This window comes from Salmo trutta, chromosome 34 (genome assembly GCF_901001165.1).
Source record: "Salmo trutta chromosome 34, fSalTru1.1, whole genome shotgun sequence".
Taxonomy (NCBI): domain Eukaryota; kingdom Metazoa; phylum Chordata; class Actinopteri; order Salmoniformes; family Salmonidae; genus Salmo; species Salmo trutta.
In genome coordinates, this window is record NC_042990.1 from 19,014,177 (window position 1) to 19,037,549 (window position 23,373).

At 48.4% G+C, this 23,373-nt stretch overlaps 1 protein-coding gene across 2 annotated transcripts in view; it reads left to right on the forward strand.

The window, feature by feature from the left end:
• The window catches only part of arid1ab (AT-rich interactive domain 1Ab), a 160,893-nt gene that overhangs the window by 108,685 nt on the left and 28,835 nt on the right, over nt 1–23,373 (forward strand). For both annotated transcript variants that reach the window (XM_029732110.1, XM_029732111.1), the window contains exons 5-7: nt 21,113–21,353; nt 22,203–22,292; nt 22,529–22,699. In XM_029732110.1, the coding sequence (XP_029587970.1) occupies nt 21,113–21,353; nt 22,203–22,292; nt 22,529–22,699 (502 nt within the window). The remainder of the gene's footprint in view (nt 1–21,112; nt 21,354–22,202; nt 22,293–22,528; nt 22,700–23,373) is intronic.

The following is a 23,373-nucleotide window of genomic DNA, read 5'->3' on the forward strand; positions in this document are numbered from 1 at the left end:
GCTCTGCTCGCTCTTGCTCTCTCTCTCAGGGCTCGCTCTTGCTCTCTCTCTCAGGGCTCGCTCTTGCTCTCTCTCTCAGGGCTCGCTCTTGCTCTCTCTCTCAGGGCTCGCTCTTGCTCTCTCTCTCGGCTCGCTCTTGCTCTCTCTCTGCGCTCGCTCTCTCTCTCTCTCTCTCTCTCTCTCTCTCTCTCTGCGCTCTCTCTCTCTCTGCACTCGCTCTCGTTCTTTCTCTTCGCTCTCTCTCTGCTCTCGCTCTCTCTCTGTGCTCGCTTTCTGTGCTCGCTTTCTCTGTGCTCGCTCTCTCTGTGCTCGCTCTCTCTGTGCTCACTCTCTCTGTGCTCGCTCTCGCTCTCTCTGTGCTCGCTCTCTCTGTGCTCGCTCTCGCTCTCTCTGCGCTCGCTCTCGCTCTCTCTGCGCTCGCTCTCGCTCTCTCTGCGCTCGCTCAGTCTTTCTCTGCGCTCGCCCGCTCTCTCTGCACTTGCTCTCTTTCTCTGCTGTCGCTCTATTTCTCTGCTCTCTCTCTCTCTCTGTGCTCACTCTCTCTCTGTGCTCGCTCTCTCTCTGCGCTCGCTCTTTCTCTCTGCTCGCTCTCTCTCTGCGCTCGCTCTTTCTGTGCTCGCTCTCTCTCTCTGCGCTCGCTCTCTCTCTCTCTCTCTCTCTGCGCTCTCTCTCTCTCTGCACTCGCTCTCGTTCTTTCTCTTCGCTCTCTCTCTGCTCTCGCTCTCTCTCTGTGCTCGCTTTCTCTGTGCTCGCTTTCTCTGTGCTCGCTCTCTCTGTGCTCGCTCTCTCTGTGCTCACTCTCTCTGTGCTCGCTCTCGCTCTCTCTGTGCTCGCTCTCTCTGTGCTCGCTCTCGCTCTCTCTGCGCTCGCTCTCGCTCTCTCTGCGCTCGCTCTCTTTCTCTGCTGTCGCTCTATTTCTCTGCTCTCGCTCTCTCTCTCTGTGCTCACTCTCTCTCTGTGCTCGCTCTCTCTCTGCGCTCGCTCTTTCTCTCTGCTCGCTCTCTCTCTGCGCTCGCTCTTTCTGTGCTCGCTCTCTCTCTCTGTGCTCGCTCTCTCTCTCTGTGCTCGCTCTCTCTCTGTGCTCGCTGTCTCTCTGTGCTCGCTCTCTCTCTGTGCTCGCTGTCTCTCTGTGCTCGCTCTCTCTCTGCGCTCGCTCTTTCTCTCTGTGCTCGCTCTCTCTCTGCGCTCGCTCTTTCTGTGCTCGCTCTCTCTCTCTGTGCTCGCTCTCTCTCTCTGCACTCTCTCTCTCTCTCTGCGCTCGCTCTCTCTCTCTCTCTCTGTGCTCTTTCTTTCTCTGCGCTCGCCTGCTCTCTCTACGCTCGCTCTCTTTCTCTGCTCTCGCTCTATTTCTCTGCTCTCGCTCTCTCTCTCTGTGCTCTCTCTCTCTGTGCTCTCTCTCTCTCTGTGCTCTTTCTCTCTCTGTGCTCTCTCTCTCTGTGGTCTCTCTCGCCTCGCTCTCTCTCTCGCCTCGCTCTCTCTGCGCTCGCTCTCTCTCTGCGCTCGCTCTCTCTCTGCGCTCGCTCTTTCTCTCTCTCTCTCTCTCTCTCTGATCGCTCTCTCTCTGCTCGCTCTCTGTGCTCGCTCGCTCTCTCTCTGTGCTCGCTCTCTCTCTCTCTGTGCTCGCTCTCTCTCTCTCTGTGCTCGCTCTCTCTCTCTGCGCTCGCTCTCTCCCTCTCTGAGCTCGCCTTCTCTCTCTCTGCGCTCTCTCTCTCTCTGCTCTCTCTCTGCGCTCTCTCTCTCTCTGCACTCGCTCTCTCTCTCTCTGCGCTTGCTCTCTCTCTCTCTGCGCTCGCTCTCTCTCTCTGCGCTCGCTCTCTCTCTCTGCGCTCGCTCTCTTTCTCTCTGCGCTCGCTCTCTCTCTCTCTGCGCTCACTCTCTCTCTGCGCTCGCTCTCTCTCTCTGCTCTCTCTCGCTCTCTCGCTCTCTCTCTCTCTGTGCGCTCGCTCTCTCTCTGCTCGCTCTCTCTTTGTGCTCTCTCTCTCTCTGCGCTCTCTCTCTCTCTCTCTGCGCTCGCTCTCTCTCTCTCTGCGCTCGCTCTCTCGCTCTCGCTCTCTCTCGCTCTCTCTCTCTCTCTCTCTGCGCTCGCTCTCTCTCTCTCTCTGCGATCGCTCTCTCTCTCTGTGCGCTCGCTCTCTCTCTCGCTCTCTCTCTCTCTGCGCTCGCTCTCTCTCTCTCTGCGCTCGCTCTCTCTCTGTGCGCTCGCTCTCTCTCTCTCTCAGGGCTCGCTCTCTCTCTCAGGGCTCGCTCTCTCTCTCTCTCAGGGCTCGCTCTCTCTCTCTCTCTCGGGGCTCGCTCTCTCTCTCTCAGGGCTCACTCTCTCTCTCTCAGGGCTCGCTCTCTCTCTCTCTCTCAGGGCTCGCTCAGGCTTTCTCTCTGCTCGCTCTCTCTCTCAGGGCTCGCTCTCTCTCTCTCTCAGGGCTCGCTCTCTCTCTCTTTCAGGGCTCGCTCTTGCTCTCTCTCTCTCTCAGGGCTCGCTCTCTTTCTCTCTCAGGGCTCGCTCTCTCTCTTTCAGGGTTCGCTCTTGCTCTCTCTCTCTCTCAGGCCTTCCTATCTCAGGGCTCGCTTTCTCTCTCTCTCTCTCTCTCTCTCAGGGCTCTCTTTCTCTCTCTCTCAGGGCTCTCTGTCTTTCTCTCTGTGCTCGCTCTCTCTCTCTGGGCTCGCTCTCTCTCTCCATTCCCGCTGTCTCTCTCTCAGGGCTCGCTCTCTTTCTCTCTCAGGCCTCGCTCTCTTTCTCTCTCAGGGCTCGCTCTTGCTCTCTCTCTCAGGGCTCGCTCTTGCTCTCTCTCTCAGGGCTCGCTCTTGCTCTCTCTCTCAGGGCTCGCTCTTGCTCTCTCTCTCAGGGCTCGCTCTTGCTCTCTCTCTCAGGGCTCGCTCTTGCTCTCTCTCTCTGCGCTCGCTCTCTCTCTCTCTCTCTCTCTCTCTCTGCGCTCTCTCTCTCTCTGCACTCGCTCTCGTTCTTTCTCTTCGCTCTCTCTCTGCTCTCGCTCTCTCTCTGTGCTCGCTTTCTCTGTGCTCGCTCTCTCTGTGCTCGCTCTCTCTGTGCTCACTCTCTCTGTGCTCGCTCTCGCTCTCTCTGTGCTCGCTCTCTCTGTGCTCGCTCTCGCTCTCTCTGCGCTCGCTCTCGCTCTCTCTGCGCTCGCTCTCGCTCTCTCTGCGCTCGCTCTCGCTCTCTCTGCGCTCGCTCTCGCTCTCTCTGCGCTCGCTCAGTCCTTCTCTGCGTTCGCCCGCTCTCTCTGCGCTCGCTCAGTCTTTCTCTGCGCTCGCCCGCTCTCTCTGCACTCGCTCTCGCTCTCTCTGCGCTCGCCCGCTCTCTCTGCACTTGCTCTCTTTCTCTGCTGTCGCTCTATTTCTCTGCTCTCTCTCTCTCTCTCTGTGCTCACTCTCTCTCTGTGCTCGCTCTCTCTCTGCGCTCGCTCTTTCTCTCTGCTCGCTCTCTCTCTGCGCTCGCTCTTTCTGTGCTCGCTCTCTCTCTCTGCGCTCGCTCTCTCTCTCTCTCTCTCTCTCTCTCTCTGCGCTCTCTCTCTCTCTGCACTCGCTCTCGTTCTTTCTCTTCGCTCTCTCTCTGCTCTCGCTCTCTCTCTGTGCTCGCTTTCTCTGTGCTCGCTTTCTCTGTGCTCGCTCTCTCTGTGCTCGCTCTCTCTGTGCTCACTCTCTCTGTGCTCGCTCTCGCTCTCTCTGTGCTCGCTCTCTCTGTGCTCGCTCTCGCTCTCTCTGCGCTCGCTCTCGCTCTCTCTGCGCTCGCTCTCGCTCTCTCTGCGCTCGCTCAGTCTTTCTCTGCGCTCGCCCGCTCTCTCTGCACTTGCTCTCTTTCTCTGCTGTCGCTCTATTTCTCTGCTCTCTCTCTCTCTCTGTGCTCACTCTCTCTCTGTGCTCGCTCTCTCTCTGCGCTCGCTCTTTCTCTCTGCTCGCTCTCTCTCTGCGCTCGCTCTTTCTGTGCTCGCTCTCTCTCTCTGCGCTCGCTCTCTCTCTCTCTCTCTCTCTCTCTGCGCTCTCTCTCTCTCTGCACTCGCTCTCGTTCTTTCTCTTCGCTCTCTCTCTGCTCTCGCTCTCTCTCTGTGCTCGCTTTCTCTGTGCTCGCTTTCTCTGTGCTCGCTCTCTCTGTGCTCGCTCTCTCTGTGCTCACTCTCTCTGTGCTCGCTCTCGCTCTCTCTGTGCTCGCTCTCTCTGTGCTCGCTCTCGCTCTCTCTGCGCTCGCTCTCGCTCTCTCTGCGCTCGCTCTCGCTCTCTCTGCGCTCGCTCAGTCTTTCTCCGCGCTCGCCCGCTCTCTCTGCACTTGCTCTCTTTCTCTGCTGTCGCTCTATTTCTCTGCTCTCGCTCTCTCTCTCTGTGCTCACTCTCTCTCTGTGCTCGCTCTCTCTCTGCGCTCGCTCTTTCTCTCTGCTCGCTCTCTCTCTGCGCTCGCTCTTTCTGTGCTCGCTCTCTCTCTCTGTGCTCGCTCTCTCTCTCTGTGCTCGCTCTCTCTCTGTGCTCGCTGTCTCTCTGTGCTCGCTCTCTCTCTGTGCTCGCTGTCTCTCTGTGCTCGCTCTCTCTCTGCGCTCGCTCTTTCTCTCTGTGCTCGCTCTCTCTCTGCGCTCGCTCTTTCTGTGCTCGCTCTCTCTCTCTGTGCTCGCTCTCTCTCTCTGCACTCTCTCTCTCTCTCTGCGCTCGCTCTCTCTCTCTCTCTCTGTGCTCTTTCTTTCTCTGCGCTCGCCTGCTCTCTCTACGCTCGCTCTCTTTCTCTGCTCTCGCTCTATTTCTCTGCTCTCGCTCTCTCTCTCTGTGCTCTCTCTCTCTGTGCTCTCTCTCTCTCTGTGCTCTTTCTCTCTCTGTGCTCTCTCTCTCTGTGGTCTCTCTCGCCTCGCTCTCTCTCTCGCCTCGCTCTCTCTGCGCTCGCTCTCTCTCTGTGCTCGCTCTCTCTCTGCGCTCGCTCTTTCTCTCTCTCTCTCTCTCTCTCTCTCTCTGATCGCTCTCTCTCTGCTCGCTCTCTGTGCTCGCTCTCTCTCTCTCTGTGCTCGCTCGCTCTCTCTCTGTGCTCGCTCTCTCTCTCTGCGCTCGCTCTCTCTCTCTGCGCTCGCTCTCTCCCTCTCTGAGCTCGCCTTCTCTCTCTCTGCGCTCTCTCTCTCTCTCTCTCTCTCTGCTCTCTCTCTGCGCTCTCTCTCTCTCTGCACTCGCTCTCTCTCTCTCTGCGCTTGCTCTCTCTCTCTCTGCGCTCGCTCTCTCTCTCTGCGCTCGCTCTCTCTCTCTGCGCTCGCTCTCTTTCTCTCTGCGCTCGCTCTCTCTCTCTCTGCGCTCACTCTCTCTCTGCGCTCGCTCTCTCTCTCTCTGCTCTCTCTCGCTCTCTCGCTCTCTCTCTCTCTGTGCGCTCGCTCTCTCTCTGCTCGCTCTCTCTTTGTGCTCTCTCTCTCTCTGCGCTCTCTCTCTCTCTCTCTGCGCTCGCTCTCTCTCTCTCTGCGCTCGCTCTCTCGCTCTCGCTCTCTCTCGCTCTCTCTCGCTCTCTCTCTCTCTCTCTCTGCGCTCGCTCTCTCTCTCTCTCTGCGATCGCTCTCTCTCTCTGTGCGCTCGCTCTCTCTCTCGCTCTCTCTCTCTCTGCGCTCGCTCTCTCTCTCTCTGCGCTCGCTCTCTCTCTGTGCGCTCGCTCGCTCTCTCTCTCTGTGCTCGCTCTCTCTCTTTGCGCTCGCTCTCTCTCTCTCTGCGCTCGCTCTCTCTCTCTCTCTCTGCGTTCGCTCTCTCTCTCTCTGCACTCGCTCTCTCTCTGTGCGCTCGCTCGCTCTCTCTCTCTCTCTGTGCTCGCTCTCTCTCTTTGCGCTCGCTCTCTCTCTCTCTGCGCTCGCTCTCTCTCTCGCTCTCTCGCTCTCTCTCTCTCTGTGCGCTCGCTCTCTCTCTGCTCGCTCTCTCTTTGTGCTCTCTCTCTCTCTGCTCTCTCTCTCTCTCTCTCTGCGCTCGCTCTCTCTCTCTCTGCGCTCGCTCTCTCGCTCTCGCTCTCTCTCGCTCTCTCTCTCTCTCTCTGCGCTCGCTCTCTCTCTCTCTCTGCGATCGCTCTCTCTCTCTGTGCGCTCGCTCTCTCTCTCGCTCTCTCTCTCTCTGCGCTCGCTCTCTCTCTCTCTGCGCTCGCTCTCTCTCTGTGCGCTCGCTCGCTCTCTCTCTGTGCTCGCTCTCTCTCTTTGCGCTCGCTCTCTCTCTCTCTGCGCTCGTTCGCTCTCTCTCTCTCTGCACTCGCTCTCTCTCTGTGCGCTCGCTCTCTCGCTCTCTGCGCTCGCTCTCTCTCTCTGCGCTCGCTCTCTCTCTCTCTCTCTGTGCTCGCTCTCTCTCTCTGCGCTCGCTCTCTCTCTCTCTGCGCTCGCTCTCTCTCTCTCTGCGCTCGCTCTCTCTCTCTCTGTGCGCTCGCTCTCTCGCTCTCTCTGTGCGCTCGCTCTCTCGCTCTCTCTCTCTTTGCGCTCGCTCTTTCTCTCTCTGCGCTCGCTCTCTCTCTCTCTGCGCTCGCTCTCTCTCTCTGCGCTCGCTCTCTCTCTGCGCTCGCTCGCTCTCTCTCTCTGCGCTCGCTCTCTCTCTCTGCGCTCGCTCTCTCTCTGCGCTCGCTCTCTCTGTGCTCGCTCTCTCTCTTTGCGCTCGCTCTCTGTCTCTCTTTGCGCTCGCTCTCTCTCTCTCTGCACTCGCTCTTTCTCTCTGCGCTCGCTCTTTCTCTCTGGTCTCGCTCTTTCTCTCTCCGCTCGCTCTCTTTCTCTCTGCGCTCTCTCTCTTTGCGCTCGCTCTCTCTGCGCTCGCGCTCTCTCAATTCAATTGACTTTATTGACATGTAAGTTCATTATTACTTACATACATGAAAGGCACATTTTGGCATTTGCTGTATGATTGATGAGAAACTCCATATTGCAAATGTACGGTCCCTTACTAGACATCCGCGAATGTTTGTAAAATTTGCGGTGGGCCATGCACCGGGGACAGATCTTCCCGGAAGTCATCGAATGAAGTCTCTCGGACATTCGGTTTCCGTTCAATAAAATGTTGAAATTTTGGTCATAATCTGCTGACATAATCTAATGTTTTGCTTTCGTTGTAAAGCCTTTTTGAAATCGGACAGTGTGGTTAGATTAACGAGTCTTGTCTTTAAAATGGTGTAAAATAGTCATATGTTTGAGAAATTGTAGTTATAGCATTTCTAAGGTATTTGAATATCGCGCCACGGGATTCCACTGGCTGTTGAGTAGGTGGGACGCAAGCGTCCCACCTAGCCCATAGCGGTTAAGAATTATAGATAAGGAAAAACCCCCCTGATTTGGACAAAATAACATGGGAACATATTGGCATAGCATGAATCATACACACAATTGTAAATACCACCGAAAGCGGTCCATCTCCGTGCCAATCATATGGCAATTTTCCAATGGCAATTGCCAATTGTAACACCCCAAATTTCCTTTAGATGGCCAGCGCGCTCCACCGTGGATTTTCATACAGCAAATGATACCCAAGTCTACACCCAAGGATCAGATTTTGATAAAATGAATTTTTTTTTGAAAACTTATCACCCCTTAAAAAAAGTGGTTTCTGGACCGTTTTTCGAATATTTTTCGATTTTTATGTCAATTACACATGTATAAGAGCTGTATGAACATGCTTATGACGTTTTTTATTGACGTCGTTTTTGGGGTTGCTTTTGCTTGTGCACAAGGCATATGTTTTGTGCATTTTGAATATGATTTCATAGGAAAAAATGACTTTTTTTTTCTTTTTCTTTTTGCAAAATGACATGTCCAATGCTTTTTTTGTCAATTATGAAAGTATTGAATGTGCCAAATATCAGCAAATATCCAATAGATCGCTAGAGCTCTCCGCAGTGAATTTTCATATTGCAAATGTAACACAATTCAAGACCCAAGAGTCAAATTTTGAAAAAATGACATATTTTTTGAAAACTTTTCAACCCCTTAAAAAGTGGTTTCTAGACCGTTTTTCTATTTTTATTTCTATTTTTATGTCAATTACACATGTATAAGAGCTGTATGGAAATACTTTTGACATTTTATTGACATAATTGTTTGGGTTGTTTTTGCTTGTGCATAAGGCATATGTTTTGTGCATTTGGAATATGATTTCATAGGATGTCAAAAGTGACATATTTGCTTGTGCATAAGGCATATGTTTTGTGCATATGGAATATGATTTCATAGGAAGTCAAAAGTGACATATTTGCTTGTGCATAAGGCATATGATTTGTGCATTTGGAATATGATTTCATAGGAAGTCAAAAGTGACATATTTTTTTCTTTTTTTGCCAAATGCCATTAGAAATGTGCAAATGAAATGTCCAATTCTTTTTTTGTCAATTATACATGTATGAAAGTATTGAATGTGCCAAATCAGGATGTTTGTCCGTTTGCCATGTACAATCATAGGAAGTCGGTTTCCATACCCAAAAGTCAGTGAACCATGGTCCAAATGGCATTTATACTGCCCAAATGATATATAGCCCTATGTTAAGCCATGAATCAACGCAGATGGTCTACTTGTCATGTATGATGAGGGAGAAGTGAGACTGTTGCTTTTAACATTTTTAACAAATTTGACATGCTCAGAATGCATAATTGACTGGCCCGATGATTTCGGGATGGCCGTGTAGTGACTGTGGTTCCTCTCCATCGCTCGTTGTGTTGATTTCATCATGTCAACTTTGGTGATATTTATTGCTGTTGAATCATATTGCAAATGCGTGTTACGTTTGCAATATTGCGCGTTACGTTTGCAATATGATTCATCATGTCAACTTTGGGGATATTTTTTGCTGTTGAATCATATTGCAAATGCGCGTTACGTTTGCAATATGATTCAATGGGCATTTAGCATCACGAATTTAGGCATGCTCAAAAATACTGCAGAAATGCATAATTGACTGGCCCGATGAACTGGGGATGGCTGTGCAGTGACTGTGGTTCCTCTCCATCGCTCATTGTGTTGATTTCATCATGTCAACTTTGGTGATATTTTTTACTGTTGAATCATATTGCAAATGCGCGTTACGTTTGCAATATTGCGCGTTACGTTTGCAATATGATTCATCATGTCAACTTTGGGGATATTTATTGCTGTTGAATCATATTGCAAATGCGTGTTACGTTTGCAATATTGCGCATTATGTTTGCAATATGATTCATCATGTCAACTTTGGGGATATTTTTTGCTGTTGAATCATATTGCAAATGCGCGTTACGTTTGCAATATGATTCAATGGGCATTTAGCATCACGAATTTAGGCATGCTCAAAAATACTGCAGAAATGCATAATTGACTGGCCCGATGAACTGGGGATGGCTGTGCAGTGACTGTGGTTCCTCTCCATCGCTCATTGTGTTGATTTCATCATGTCAACTTTGGTGATATTTTTTACTGTTGAATCATATTGCAAATGCGCGTTACGTTTGCAATATTGCGCGTTACGTTTGCAATATGATTCATCATGTCAACTTTGGGGATATTTATTGCTGTTGAATCATATTGCAAATGCGTGTTACGTTTGCAATATTGCGCGTTACGTTTGCAATATGATTCATCATGTCAACTTTGGGGATATTTTTGCTGTTGAATCATATTGCAAATGCGCGTTACGTTTGCAATATAGCGCGTTACGTTTGCAATATGATTCAATGGGCATTTAGCATCACGAATTTAGGCATGCTCAAAACACTGCAGAAATGCAAAATTGACTGTCCCGATGAACTGGGGATGGCCGTTCAGTGACTGTGGTTCTTCTCCATGGCTTGATGGTGACATGAGAGAAGTGGGACTGTCATTTTTTAGCGATTTTTTTTTTTTTTGTTGAAAAATGTCCAAAATGACTAGGGGCGCCCCATACTGGATGGGCACTGATGGAAGGTGCTCCCTACCCAACCGTGGACCCTTTGCACCCCCCTAAGGGCATTTAAAACCCTTCTAAAAATGTATCCTGGTAACCCATTTCGGGTCACCATGTGCAGGGATGCGCATTTGCAATATGTTTCAATGGGCCCTAACATCACGAATTTGGCAGGCTCAAAAATACTGCAGAAATGCATAATTGACTGTCCCGATGAACTGGAGATGGCCGTGCAGTGACTGTGGTTCCTCTCCATCGCTCGTTGTGTTGATTTCATCATGTCAACTTTGGTGATATTTATTGCTGTTGAATCATATTGCAAATGCGCGTTACGTTTGCAATATTGTGCGTTACGTTTGCAATATGATTCATCATGTCAACTTTGGGGATATTTATTGCTGTTGAATCATATTGCAAATGCACGTTACCTTTGCAATATTGCGCGTTGCGTTTGCAATATGATTCATCATGTCAACTTTGGTGATATTTTTTTGCTGTTGAATCATATTGCAAATGCACGTTACGTTTGCAATATTGCTCGTTACGTTTGCAATATGATTCATTGGGCATTTAGCATCACGAATTTAGGCATGCTCAAAAACACTGCAGAAATGCATAATTGACTGTCCCGATGAACTGGGGATGGCCGTGCAGTGACTGTGGTTCCTCTCCATGGCTTGATGGTGACATGAGAGAAGTGGGACTGTCATTTTTTAGCAATTTATTTGAAAAATGTCCAAAATGACTAGGGGTGCTCCATACTGGATGGGCACTGATGGAAGGTGCTTCCTACCCAACCGTGGACCCCTTGCACCCCCCTAAAGGCATTTAAAACCATTCTAAAAAATAATCCTGGTAACCCATTTCGGGTCACCATGTGCACGGATGCGCATTTGCAATATGTTTCAATGGATCTCAACATCACGAATTTGGCATGCTCAAAAACACTGCAGAAATGCAAAATTGACTGTCCCGATGAACTGGGGATGGCCCTGCAGTGACTGTGGTTCCTCTCCATCGCTCGTTGTGTTGATTTCATCATGTCAACTTTGGTGATATTTATTGCTGTTGAATCATATTGCAAATGCGCGTTACGTTTGCAATATTGCGCGTTACGTTTGCAATATGATTCATCATGTCAACTTTGGTGATATTTATTGCTGTTGAATCATATTGCAAATGCGCGTTATGTTTGCAATATTGGTGGGAATGCTAGTCACATGCTAGTCACCTGCTAATGTAAAAAGCTGGTTTTTGATATAAATATGAACTTGATTGAACAGACATGCATGTATTGTATAACATAATGTCCTAAGATTGTCATCTGATGAAGATCATCAAAGGTTAGTGCTGCATTTAGCTGTGGTTTGGGTTTATGTGACATTATATGCTAGCTTGAAAAATGGGTGTCTGATTATTTCTGGCTGGGTACTCTGCTGACATAATCTAATGTTTTGCTTTCGTTGTAAAGCCTTTTTGAAATCGGACAGTGTGGTTAGATTAACGAGAGTCTTGTCTTTAAAATGGTGTAAAATAGTCATATGTTTGAGAAATTGAAGTAATAGCATTTCTAAGGTATTTGAATAACGCGCCACAGGATTCAACTGGCTGTTACGTAGGTGGGACGAAATCGTCCCACTGGCCCTCGAGAAGTTAACATTAAGACTTAAAACTCAATATTCTATAAGAGCCTAACGTTCAGATTCCTGTGTCAACCAGAAGTGCCTTAAAATGGTGTTATAGGAGCTGTTTTGAAGGGTTAAAAAGGTCAGATCTTTCCACAACTTCATATGTGTGACTAGGCAACCCTCATGAACTGTAAATCAGTCATTTATCCCATCAGATGTCAAAGAAAAGCTCTCTCACACACACACACAGCAAGGACGGAGTGACACAGTGCGGAGTGACACAGTGACACAGTGCTTAAAGACACAAAGAGCCTGCAATGGCATTACCATTATCTCTAGGCTGAGACGAGTTCAATGAGACGCCCCGCTTGACCGTAGCTCGCTCGGTCTGAGCGCAGCGACCGTGAGAAAACTAGGCCCAAAATGATGCCTGCACCAATATGTCAAGTGCTTTTGGGTGACAGTGAGAGAACCATTAGGGTTAGAAGCACAATTCAACCTCAGTAGCGTTCCTGAGGTCCTCCTGATCTGTGCAAGCCTAACCTTGACCCTGTGGCATTAACCCTTCACAGTGAAAAGAAGGTGTTTAGATCAAACAGTGTGCAATGACTTCTCTCCCCATAGGAATACATTGACAATTCTCCTAAATTCAACCTGAAGTCTATGTGGGTTATGAATGCCTTATGAACCTGTCTTCTATAACAATCCATCAGGCTACTATGAGGTCTACCTGTGTCGATTCTAAGGTTCCTGGAGCAACCGGAAGTTGTTAAAATCACCCTAGAGCTATTGTCATATACTGCTCAAAAAAATAAAGGGAACACTAAAATAACACATCCTAGATCTGAATGAATGAAATAATCTTATTAAATACTTTTTTCTTTACATAGTTGAATGTGCTGACAACAAAATCACACAAAAATAATCAATGGAAATCCAATTTATCAACCCACGGAGGTCTGGATTTGGAGTCACACTCAAAATTAAAGTGGAAAACCACACTACAGGCTGATCCAACTTTGATGTAATGTCCTTAAAACAAGTCAAAATGAGGCTCAGTAGTGTGTGTGGCCTCCACGTGCCTGAATGACCTCCCTACAACGTCTGGGCATGCTCCTGATGAGGTGGCGGATGGTCTCCTGAGGGATCTCCTCCCAGACCGTGACTAAAGCATCTGCCAACTCCTGGACAGTCTGTGGTGCAACGTGGCGTTGGTGGATGGAGTGAGACATGATGTCCCAGATGTGCTCAATTGGATTCAGGTCTGGGGAACGGGCGGGCCAGTCCATAGCATCAATGCCTTCCTCTTGCAGGAACTGCTGACACACTCCAGCCACATGAGGTCTAGCATTGTCTTGCATTAGGAGGAACCCAGGGCCAACCGCACCAGCATATGGTCTCGTAAGGGGTCTGAGGATCTCATCTCGGTACCTAATGGCAGTCAGGCTACCTCTGGCGAGCACATGGAGGGCTGTGCGGCCCCCCAAAGAAATGCCACCCCACACCATGACTGACCCACCGCCAAACCGGTCATGCTGGAGGATGTTGCAGGCAGCAGAACGTTCTCCACGGCGTCTCCAGACTCTGTCACGTCTGTAACATGTGCTCAGTGTGAACCTGCTTCATCTGTGAAGAGCACAGGGCGCCAGTGGCGAATTTGACAATCTTGGATTTCTCTGGCAAATGCCAAACGTCCTGCACGGTGTTGGGCTGTAAGCACAACCCCCACCTGTGGACGTCGGGCCCTCATACCACCCTCATGGAGTCTGTTTCTGACCGTTTGAGCAGACACATGCACATTTGTGGCCTGCTGGAGGTCATTTTGCAGGGCTCTGGCAGTGCTCCTCCTGCTCCTCCTTGCACAAAGGCGGAGGTAGCGGTCCTGCTGCTGGGTTGTTGCCCTCCTACGGCCTCCTCCACGTCTCCTGATGTACTGGCCTGTCTCCTGGTAGCGCCTCCATGCTCTGGACACTATGCTGACAGACACAGCAAACCTTCTTGCCACAGTTCGCATTGATGTGCCATCCTGGATGAGCTGCACTACCTGAGCCACTTGTGTGGGTTGTAGACTCCGTCTCATGCTACCACTAGAGTGAAAGCACCGCCAGCATTCAAAAGTGACCAAAACATCAGCCAGGAAGCATAGGAACTGAGAAGTGGTCTGTGGTCACCACTGCAGAACCACTCCTTTATTGGGGGTGTCTTGCTAATTGCCTATAATTTCCACCTGTTGTCTATTCCATTTGCACAACAGCATGTGAAATGTATTGTCAATCAGTGTTGCTTCCTAAGTGGACAGTTTGATTTCACAGAAGTGTGATTGACTTGGAGTTACATTGTGTTGTTTAAGTGTTCCCTTTATTTTTTTGAGCAGTGTATAAGCAACCTGTAGATAGAGAAAATCACGCAACTCAACCATGTGTCATTCAGTCAATTCTTAAGAACTGACTTATTTACAGAGGGTTGAACAAGTGTGTGTTGTTTCAGAAAATCACAGAAATCTCACAGAGCTCCGAAACCTGCCTTAAGACTCATCTGAACACGCTGCAACTGGATCTGTAACTTTTCTGAAAAAAACTCCTATTGTTGAATAGCACCAATGTGCCATTGTACAATTTCTCTGAAATGAACATTGGTAAATGCATGGTTCCTTTTCTCCTGACACCGTAGGCTCATGTAGTTTGATGTGAAGCGGTCAAATCAGCACTCTATTTTCCTGTTTGACTTTCAATCCCAGAAAAATAGCCTTAACTCGAAAAGCGTCGAGGCCTCGACTCCATCCTGTTCGGGGCCAACTGACCATTAAGCCAAACCCACGTTCACCGAGTTTCGTCTTCGAAGTCTTTTCCGTTTAGGAGAAAAAGCCGTGTCGTGATTGGTGATATATGTTACGTTTGCAATATGATTCCATTCGCCCTCCCGTGGAATAATCCGGAACTGCAAAGAAATGACCAAAATTTGAACATTTTATTAAACGGAAACGGAAGGTCCAAGAGACTCCGTTCGATGACTTCCTGGAAGATCCGGCCCCTGTGAGCGGACCGACACCGTCCGCGGATTTATCGGACGTAGTCGGACGTCTAGTAAGGGAGCGTACATTTGCAATATGCACTTTCTCACTAACCACACAGCTGGCGCACGAGAGTTCCCTTCATGTATGTACAGAACTCCTTTATGCAATCGCGGTGTCCGATTTTAAAATAGCTTTTCGGTGAAAGCACATTTTGCAATATTCTGAGTAGATAGCCCGGCCATCATGGCTAGCTATTTTGACACCCACCAAGTTTAGCCCTCACCAAACTCAGATTTACCATAAGAAAAATTGGATTACCTTTGCTGTTCTTCTTCAGAATGCACTCCCAGGACTTCTACTTCAATAACAAATGTTGGTTTGGTTCCAAATAATCCATAGTTATATCCAAATAGCGGCGTTTTGTTCGTGCGTTCAAGACACTATCCGAAGAGTAAAGAAGGGTGACGCGCCCGGCGCGTTTCGTGACAAAAAAATTCAAAATATTCCAATACCGTACTTCGAAGCATGTCAAACGCTGTTTAAAATACATTTTTATTCGATTTTTCTCGTAAAAAAGCGATAATATTCCGACCCGGAAACCCTGTTTTCGTTCAAAGACTTAAAAATAAAAACATTGAGTCGTCTCGTGCACGCGTCCCCAGTCTCATTGTTCTCAGATCGACCACTATCCAAATGCGCTACTGTTTTTCAGCCATGGCCTGCAAAGTCATCATTCAACGTTCTGGTGCCTTCTGAGAGCCTATGGGAGCGTTAGAAAATGTCACGTCACAGCAGAGATCCCCTGTTTTGGATAGAGATGATCAAGAAGTCCAAGAAATAGTCAGAGAGGGCGCTTCCTGTTTGGAATCTTCTCATGTTTTGGCCTGCCAAATGAGTTCTGTTATACTCACAGACACCATTCAAACAGTTTTAGAAACTTTGGAGTGTTTTCTATCCAAAGCTAATAATTATATGCATATTCTAGTTTCTGGGCAGGAGTAATAATCAGATTAAATCGGGTATGTTTTTTATCCGGCCCGTGAAAATACTGCCCCCTATCCATAACAAGTTTAGGGGGTGATAAGTTTTAGATACATTTTTTTCAAATTTTCAAAATTTGACCCTTGGATCTTGACTTGATTTGCAATAAGAAAATTTACGGTGGAGCGCGCTCGCCATCTATTGGATTTTTGCTGTGTTACACTTGGCATTTGCAATATGGCATTTGCAATATGTTTTGAATGAAACGGCGTCCAAATGAGTGGTATTGTACATCGTGTATATGTTTCGTGCGGTGCCAATAAGATCCAATTCATTTTTGTCCATTTCAGGGGGGTGTTGTTCCCTTACATTGTCAAAGTATACATATAGAAAAATATATTTTTTATATTTAAATAAATGGTTGGACCAACAGCAATAATAATAGTAGTAGTGGACATGGGATTACCATTAACAACAACAATATTAATCAGAACAACAATACATTTAAAGCAATTGTAGTAGACCAGTGTCAACCTGACTGAGAAGACACATGACCTGGTATGAAAGACAAGACGAAACAAAACAAGATGGGAAATATTATCGACATTACATTGCACTTTTCACTGGCTGTCCCTCAGGTTGTGGCAGGACACATTTTGGCTTTTCACCCAATAAATATTTGATTTTTTCTTAACCTTTTATAGTTTCAAATTCTTTGTAGTGAATGATAATCTTGGGAAATAAATATTCTCTTAGGTCTGAGTATTTGTCACAGTGTAATAGGAAATGCATCTCTGTCTCTACTTCTCCCCTTGAACAGAGTGAGCACAGCCTGTCCTCTCTGGGCAGCCAGGTTTGCCTGTGGTGACCGGTCTCTTTAGCCAGACTGTGCTCACTGAGTCTGTACTTAGTCAGTGTTTTCCTCAATCTGTCACCATGTAATGTTTGTTTAGAGCCAAATAGCATTGAAGTTTACTTAGATTTGTTGTGGTGTCTTTCCAATAGGTGATGTATTTTTATTTTTGCTTTGTGATGATTTGGTTGGGCCAGATTTTCTGAGTGTTGTCCTGAGGCTCTATGGGGTTGGTTTGGGTTAGTGAACTGAGCCTCAGAACCAGCTGGCTGAGGAGACTCTTCTCTTGTCTAATCTATTGACATTGTAGAGCTGTGTGATGGAATGTTTTGGGCTCACTTGTTTTTAGATGGTTGTAAAATTTGATGGCTCTTTTTTCTATTTGAATAAGGAGGGGGTATTGGCCCAATTCTGCTCTACATGCGTTATTTGGAGTTTTTCTTTGCACTTGCTCGCTCTCTCTCTCAGGGCTCGCTCGCTCTCTCTCTCAGGGCTCGCTCGCTCTCTCTCTCAGGGCTCGCTCGCTCTCTCTCTCAGGGCTCGCTCGCTCTCTCTCTCAGGGCTCGCTCGCTCTCTCTCTCAGGGCTCGCTCGCTCTCTCTCTCAGGGCTCGCTCGCTCTCTCTCTCGGGGCTCGCTCGCTCTCTCTCTCAGGGCTCGCTCGCTCTCTCTCAGGGCTCGCTCTCGCTCGCTCTCTCTCAGGGCTCGCTCTCTCTCTCTCTCAGGGCTCGCTCTCTCTCTCTCTCTCTCAGGGCTCGCTCTCTCTCTCTCAGGGCTCTCTCTCTCTCTCTCTCTCTCTCTCAGGGCTCGCTCTCTCAGGGCTCTCTCTCTCAGGGCTCTCTCTCTCAGGGCTCTCTGCAGCTGCTAATATTGATTTGGAAAAAAATCAATGACTGGCTGTAGTGGGACTAGCTAGGCAGAGGGTGTGTGTGTGTGTGTGTGTGTGTGTGTGTGTGTGTGTGTGTGTGTGTGTGTGTGTGTGTGTGTGTGTGTGTGCGCGCACAGTGCTGGCTGTATCCAGGGATAACAACTTTGGTTGGGGGGAGAGGTTTGGGGAATTTAAAGAGGGTGTGTGTGTGAGAACTGGTTATTCAGTTCTGTCTGAGCTCCACACTAGGAGGACCTTTGCTCTCGTCACATTCAATGTCTCCCTTCCCAGCGGACGTGTTAACACAGAATTCAGCGTTTTTCACTCAGAAAAAAATGATAAAAGCTACTTTTCTCTGGAACTTTTTGCGGTGTAGTCTACTTTTCTCTGGAACTTTTTGCGGTGTAGTCTACTTTTCTCTGGAACTTTTTGCGGTGTAGTTTACTTTTCTCTGGAACTTTTTGCGGTGTAGTCTACTTTTCTCTGGAACTTTTTGCGGTGTAGTTTACTTTTCTCTGGAACTTTTTGCGGTGTAGTCTACTTTTCTCTGGAACTTTTTGCGGTGTAGTCTACTTTTCTCTGGTACTTTTTGGGGTGCAGTCTACTTTTCTCTGGTACTTTTTGGGGTGTAGTCTACTTTTCTCTGGTACTTTTTGGGGTGCAGTCTACTTTTCTCTGGTACTTTTTGGGGTGTAGTCTACTTTTCTCTGGTACTTTTTGCGGTGCAGTCTACTTTTCTCTGGTAAAATGCAAGATTAACTTCAAGCAAAACATTAGGCAATGTAGATGGCTACATTATTCTATGTTAAACATTATAAATATAATGGCCATGCATCGTTTTGGCCAAAAATACCTTGCTTTTTCATTGTAAGCTCATTTACTTGTGTGGCTGCAAGCAAATAGCATTGCAATTCTGTTGTCATCTGATGAAAAGGAAGCTATTTTGTGCAAAATATGTTGCACTAATGTATTTTCTGTGAAGGAAAACTATATTTGCACGTCTGTGATCACTCTATTGAAGCAAAAAAACACTTGACTTTTAATATAAAACGCAGCTGAAATTGTTTTTTAAAACGCAGCTGAAATGGTTTATTAAAATGCAGGTTTTTGCATAATTTGAAGAATGCAGATTCGTGAACTCTGACCCCTGCTTCCTTGTCTTGCTGAATGTCTCTATAGTCCTGACTCCTGTCTATGTGACCTCTCAATGAGGTAAGACTACAGAGCACAGCCTTAGGGAGGGTTAACCTCGCACCCCTACCCCTGCTTCAGGGCCCTGTGGCCTTGGTGGGATGGGGATGGAATTTCTCTTGCTCTCTCTCAGGGAGACTGAGCAGGGCCCTCGGGAAGGTAGGTAGGCAGGCCTGGGGCCGGGCCCTGGGCAGAATGTTACAATGACTGCTTTACCTGAGCTTCCCCTCTCTTTCTGCCTGCCTCCTGTCGGCCTCCCTGCCTTTCTCTCGTTAGCCTCCTCTCAGCCTCCCTGCCTGCCTCCCGTTAGCCTCCTCTCAGCCTCCCTGCCTGCCTCCCATTAGCCTCCTCTCAGCCTCCCTGCCTGCCTCCCGTTAGCCTCCTCTCAGCCTCCCTGCCTGCCTCCCGTCAGCCTCCTCGCCTGCCTCCCGTCAGCCTCCTCTCAACCTCCCTGCCTGCCTCCCGTTAGCCTCCTCTCAACCTCCCTGCCTGCCTCCCGTTAGCCTCCTCTCAGCCTCCCTGCCTGCCTCCCATCAGCCTCCTCTCAGCCTCCCTGCCTGCCTCCCGTCAGCCTCCTCTCAGCCTCCCTGCCTGCCTCCCGTTAGCCTCCTCTCAGCCTCCCTGCCTGCCTCCCGTTAGCCTCCTCTCAGCCTCCTGTTAGCCTCCTCTCAGCCTCCCGTTAGCCTCCTCTCAGCCTCCCCGCCTACCTCCCGTCAGCCTCCTCTCAGCCTCCCTGCCTGCCTCCCGTTAGCCTCCTCTCAGCCTCCCTGCCTGCCTCCCGTCAGCCTCCTCTCAGCCTCCCTGCCTGCCTCCCGTCAGCCCTGCTGTCAGATGACTGGTCTTGTGATGTGTGTTCTGTGCCCAGAGTGGGGGAGGTCAGCTGATCCTGACATGCCTCCTCGCTTTTTGATCTAGCCCCAAATCTGAGCGTTTTTCTTTTACTATAGACTTGCGCCCCCTGGGTTGCTCACAGAAAGGGACACACACATACAAACTCTCGTAATGGCCAGTGCTATGGAGTAGAATTACATACGCAGACACACTCCCCACCTCTCCTGTGGCTCACACATGGCTGCACCCATAGACGCACACACTTTTTCTTTTACACACACACACACACACGTGCATGCTCACAATGACATGTTCATGCGTTGGGTCACGGCATTCACAGCTCTTTGCTGCCAGAGATGGGCATAAAGGGAGAGAATGAGAGCAAGAGGGGTGGAGGCGAGGGTTCTTGAATCATCGTCCTCCTTCTGTCGGTCTCTCTGGGGTGCCTCCATCAGGTCACGGTCCAAAAATAGCACTGGGCGCCGTTTCAACTTGAAAACCGCCGGCTTCGGGGTTGCAGCCAGCCTCTCAGCCTGCCTGCCACAGAGTGAGATTTTTGTGGGAATACTTGGCCACCTTCCAAGGAGTGTTTTTTTCTCTCTCTATCCACCTCCTCCCTCTACTTATTTTTTCCCTCCCTCCCTCCCTCCCTCCCTCCTCCTCTGTGACTGTCAGATGAGCTAGCTAGCTGTTAGAGGAGACAAGCACATGGGATCCATGTGATTACAGACAGTGTGTGTAAACAACTCAACTTCCTGTTCAAACACAATCACCTCACCTCTCCTGCCAATATCGTGACCACATCATGGACTAGAGCCTGCCTTGATTCTCAACTGGAGAGATGTTTTAGCTCCTCCATGTGTTTTGAGTAGCCAGACGAAGGATTGTGTTTCTGCTGAGATGGATCACACAGCCTCTCTAAAGTGATCTGGTGGGACTGTTTAGGGTTGTAGAGCCGGACAACGTAACCGGGAAGATTTTAATTTGGCGTTCATTTTTTGACATTTTCCGGGCCTATATGCACATGGTGCTCAGAATGACAGAAGTCATATTTAGATTACGGCAATTCATCTTGTCTTCTGGACAAGGAAAGAGAGTTGTTATGAAAACCAATAGAGCAGGAGAGAGATGTGGCTTTCTTTCATCGGCAGCGCGCGTGGCAGAAGGCCTAGCTGATTACTGAGTTGCCGCTGTCAGTGAGAAGCATCTCAAATATGTGCGAAGGTAATGTGTCTTGTGTATGATTTTAAAATGTTGAGGCAAGAAGAAGGGTAGGGGGGTGTGGCGAAGATAGCCTATAGGTTTCTCTGTTCTGATGTTGACGGGGGAGGGGGCACGCGTTGAAGTAGGCTACCTGGTCTGCTGTGCGCAAATTTAGGAAAATGCCCATTTGGGGATTTCTGGTTGTCTTATCGCACCACATCCACCATTAATATGCTGAGCGTCAGTCTTATTTTGATTCACCTCACACAGTAAATCAAGGAAGTCTGTTTTTTAAACATATATTGCCTAATACTTCCTCACAGTAGGCCTATTTGAGAAATCTTTCCGACGATCTCCTCCTTGGTAATAGCCAAGCCTCGGTGTGAAAGAGCAAAATAACATCAATATCAACATCATAAAATACCTTTTGCAAAAACAACCGTCTCTCCCGAGCTCACTGGTGCTGGAAACCCTGGTCTGTTGTCTTCTTGGCTGGACTCTGGTCATGTGGATCCTCTCTGTAGACTTTGGACAGATGAGATGACTGTTGACTTTAGCTGCCCAATATGTCTGAACTGTGCAACCCTCAGTAGCCAAGTGAACATTAACGCTGTGCATAACCAAAACCATATGTTCTACATAAATCCTCTTTCTCCATTCATACTTCCTAGTGTTCTATTTCATTCTGTGGTTCTAATTCTCTCCTCTCTCTTGTTCCAGGACCTCTCTGGTTCCATAGATGACCTGCCGACGGGTACGGAGGGGGCTCTGAGTCCGGGGGTCAGCACGTCGGGGGTGTCCAGTAGCCAGGGGGAACAGAGTAATCCCGCCCAGTCACCCTTCTCCCCTCACACTTCGCCCCACTTGCCTGGCATCCGCGGGCCGTCCCCCTCCCCCGTGGGCTCCCCTGCCAGCGTCACCCCCTCGCGCTCCGGGCCCCTCTCACCTGCTGCTGTGCCAGGTGGGTACAGAGAGAGAGAGAGCTACACACACACTTATGATAGAGCCACTGGTTTCCAGAGAGAAGCAGTAATCTACCACATAGTACACGTCCAGCTTCCTAAAGTTGGTGTAAACCTCAGCTTTTGTTGTAAACCACAGCTTTTGTTGTAAGCCTCAGCTTTTGTTGTAAACCACAGCTTTTGTTGTAAGCCTCAGCTTTTGTTGTAAACCACAGCTTTTGTTGTAAACCACAGCTTTTGTTGTAAACCACAGCTTTTGTTGTAAACCACAGCTTTTGTTGTAAGCCACAGCTTTTGTTGTAAGCCACAGCTTTTGTTGTAAACCACAGCTTTTGTTGTAAGCCTCAGCTTTTGTTGTAAACCACAGCTTTTGTTGCAAGCCACAGCTTTTGTTGTAAACCACAGCTTTTGTTGTAAGCCACAGCTTTTGTTGTAAACCACAGCTTTTCTTTTAAACCACAGCTTTTGTTGTAAACCACAGCTTTTGTTGTAAACCACAGCTTTTGTTGTAAACCACAGCTTTTCTTTTAAACCACAGCTTTTGTTGTAAACCACAGCTTTTGTTGTAAACCACAGCTTTTCTTTTTAACCACAGCTTTTGTTGTAAACCACGGCTTTTGTTGTAAAACACAGCTTTTGTTGTAAACCACAGCTTTTGTTGTAAGCCACAGCTTTTGTTGTAAACCACGGCTTTTGTTGTAAACCTCAGCTTTTGTTGTAAACCACAGCTTTTGTTGTAAACCACAGCTTTTGTTGTAAACCACAGCTTTTGTTGTACGAAACAGAAGCATGGTCTGTTTTTTATGATGCCCAGCGTGTGTCTGAATCTCTCTGATGTCATCACGCAGGTAACCAGATGCCTCCCCGGCCGCCCAGCGTCCATTCAGACGGCATTCTCCACACATCCATGGGCCAGTCAGCCATGGGCCAGGACAGGGGTGAGTATGAAAAGATATAGGTCGTGTTTGAGATCGACTACCCTGACTGCAGCCTGAACGATCTACAAATCACCTTGCTTTTTTATGGTTTGTTTGGATAAGGACTGATTGACATTCAACACCCGACCTTGATAGGGTTTTAGGAAATGGAACTATACTTCTATGGCTGCTGTGTGGAGATGAAAGAGTATAGCTAACTTTTTCCTCTCCTCCATCTCTCCCTCTGTCTTTTGTAGTGTACATGCGTAACCCCCAGATGCCTCCCTACGGGTCGCCGCAGCAACCTGGCTCCGCCTTATCCCCTCGCCAGTCATCGGGAGGCCAGATGCATCCTGGGATGGGGCCCTACCCTCAGAACAACTCCATGGGGAACTACGGCCCTCAGGGTGGACAGTACGGACCACAAGGTGAATCCCCGTACACAGCTCGTACACAGTGAAGTCATTAAGTTGGTTCTGTCCCGCTTAACGGTGACCGGCCAAAAGATTCCAGGTCTCTCTTGAAAAGGAGACTAACCCGGTTAAAAGGAGACTAACCCAGTTAAATGGAGACTAACCTGGGTAAATGGAGACTAACCTGGGTAAATGGAGACTAACCTGGTTAAAAGGAAACTAACCTGGTTAAAAGGAGACTAACCTGGTTAAAAGGAGACTAACCTGGTTAAATGGAGACTAACCTGGGTAAATGGAGACTAACCTGGGTAAATGGAGACTAACCTGGTTAAAAGGAGACTAACCTGGTTAAAAGGAGACTAACCTGGTTAAAAGGAGACTAACCTGGGTAAATGGAGACTAACCTGGGTAAATGGAGACTAACCTGGTTAAAAGGAGACTAACCTGGGTAAATGGAGACTAACCTGGTTAAGTAAATGTTAAAGATGCAATATGCAGAAACTGCTCTGCCATTTCCTGGTTGTTAAAATTCTAATAGTTTGCTTAATTTCAGTTTGTGACAAAACAAGCAAGTTTAGTGTAGAGAATCATTGTAACATCTAAACCGCTGTGAAATATATTTTCCATAAGCAAATATATAGTATTTCCAGCTCTTTGAAGCTGGTGTACAAAACCGGAAGTAAAAGACG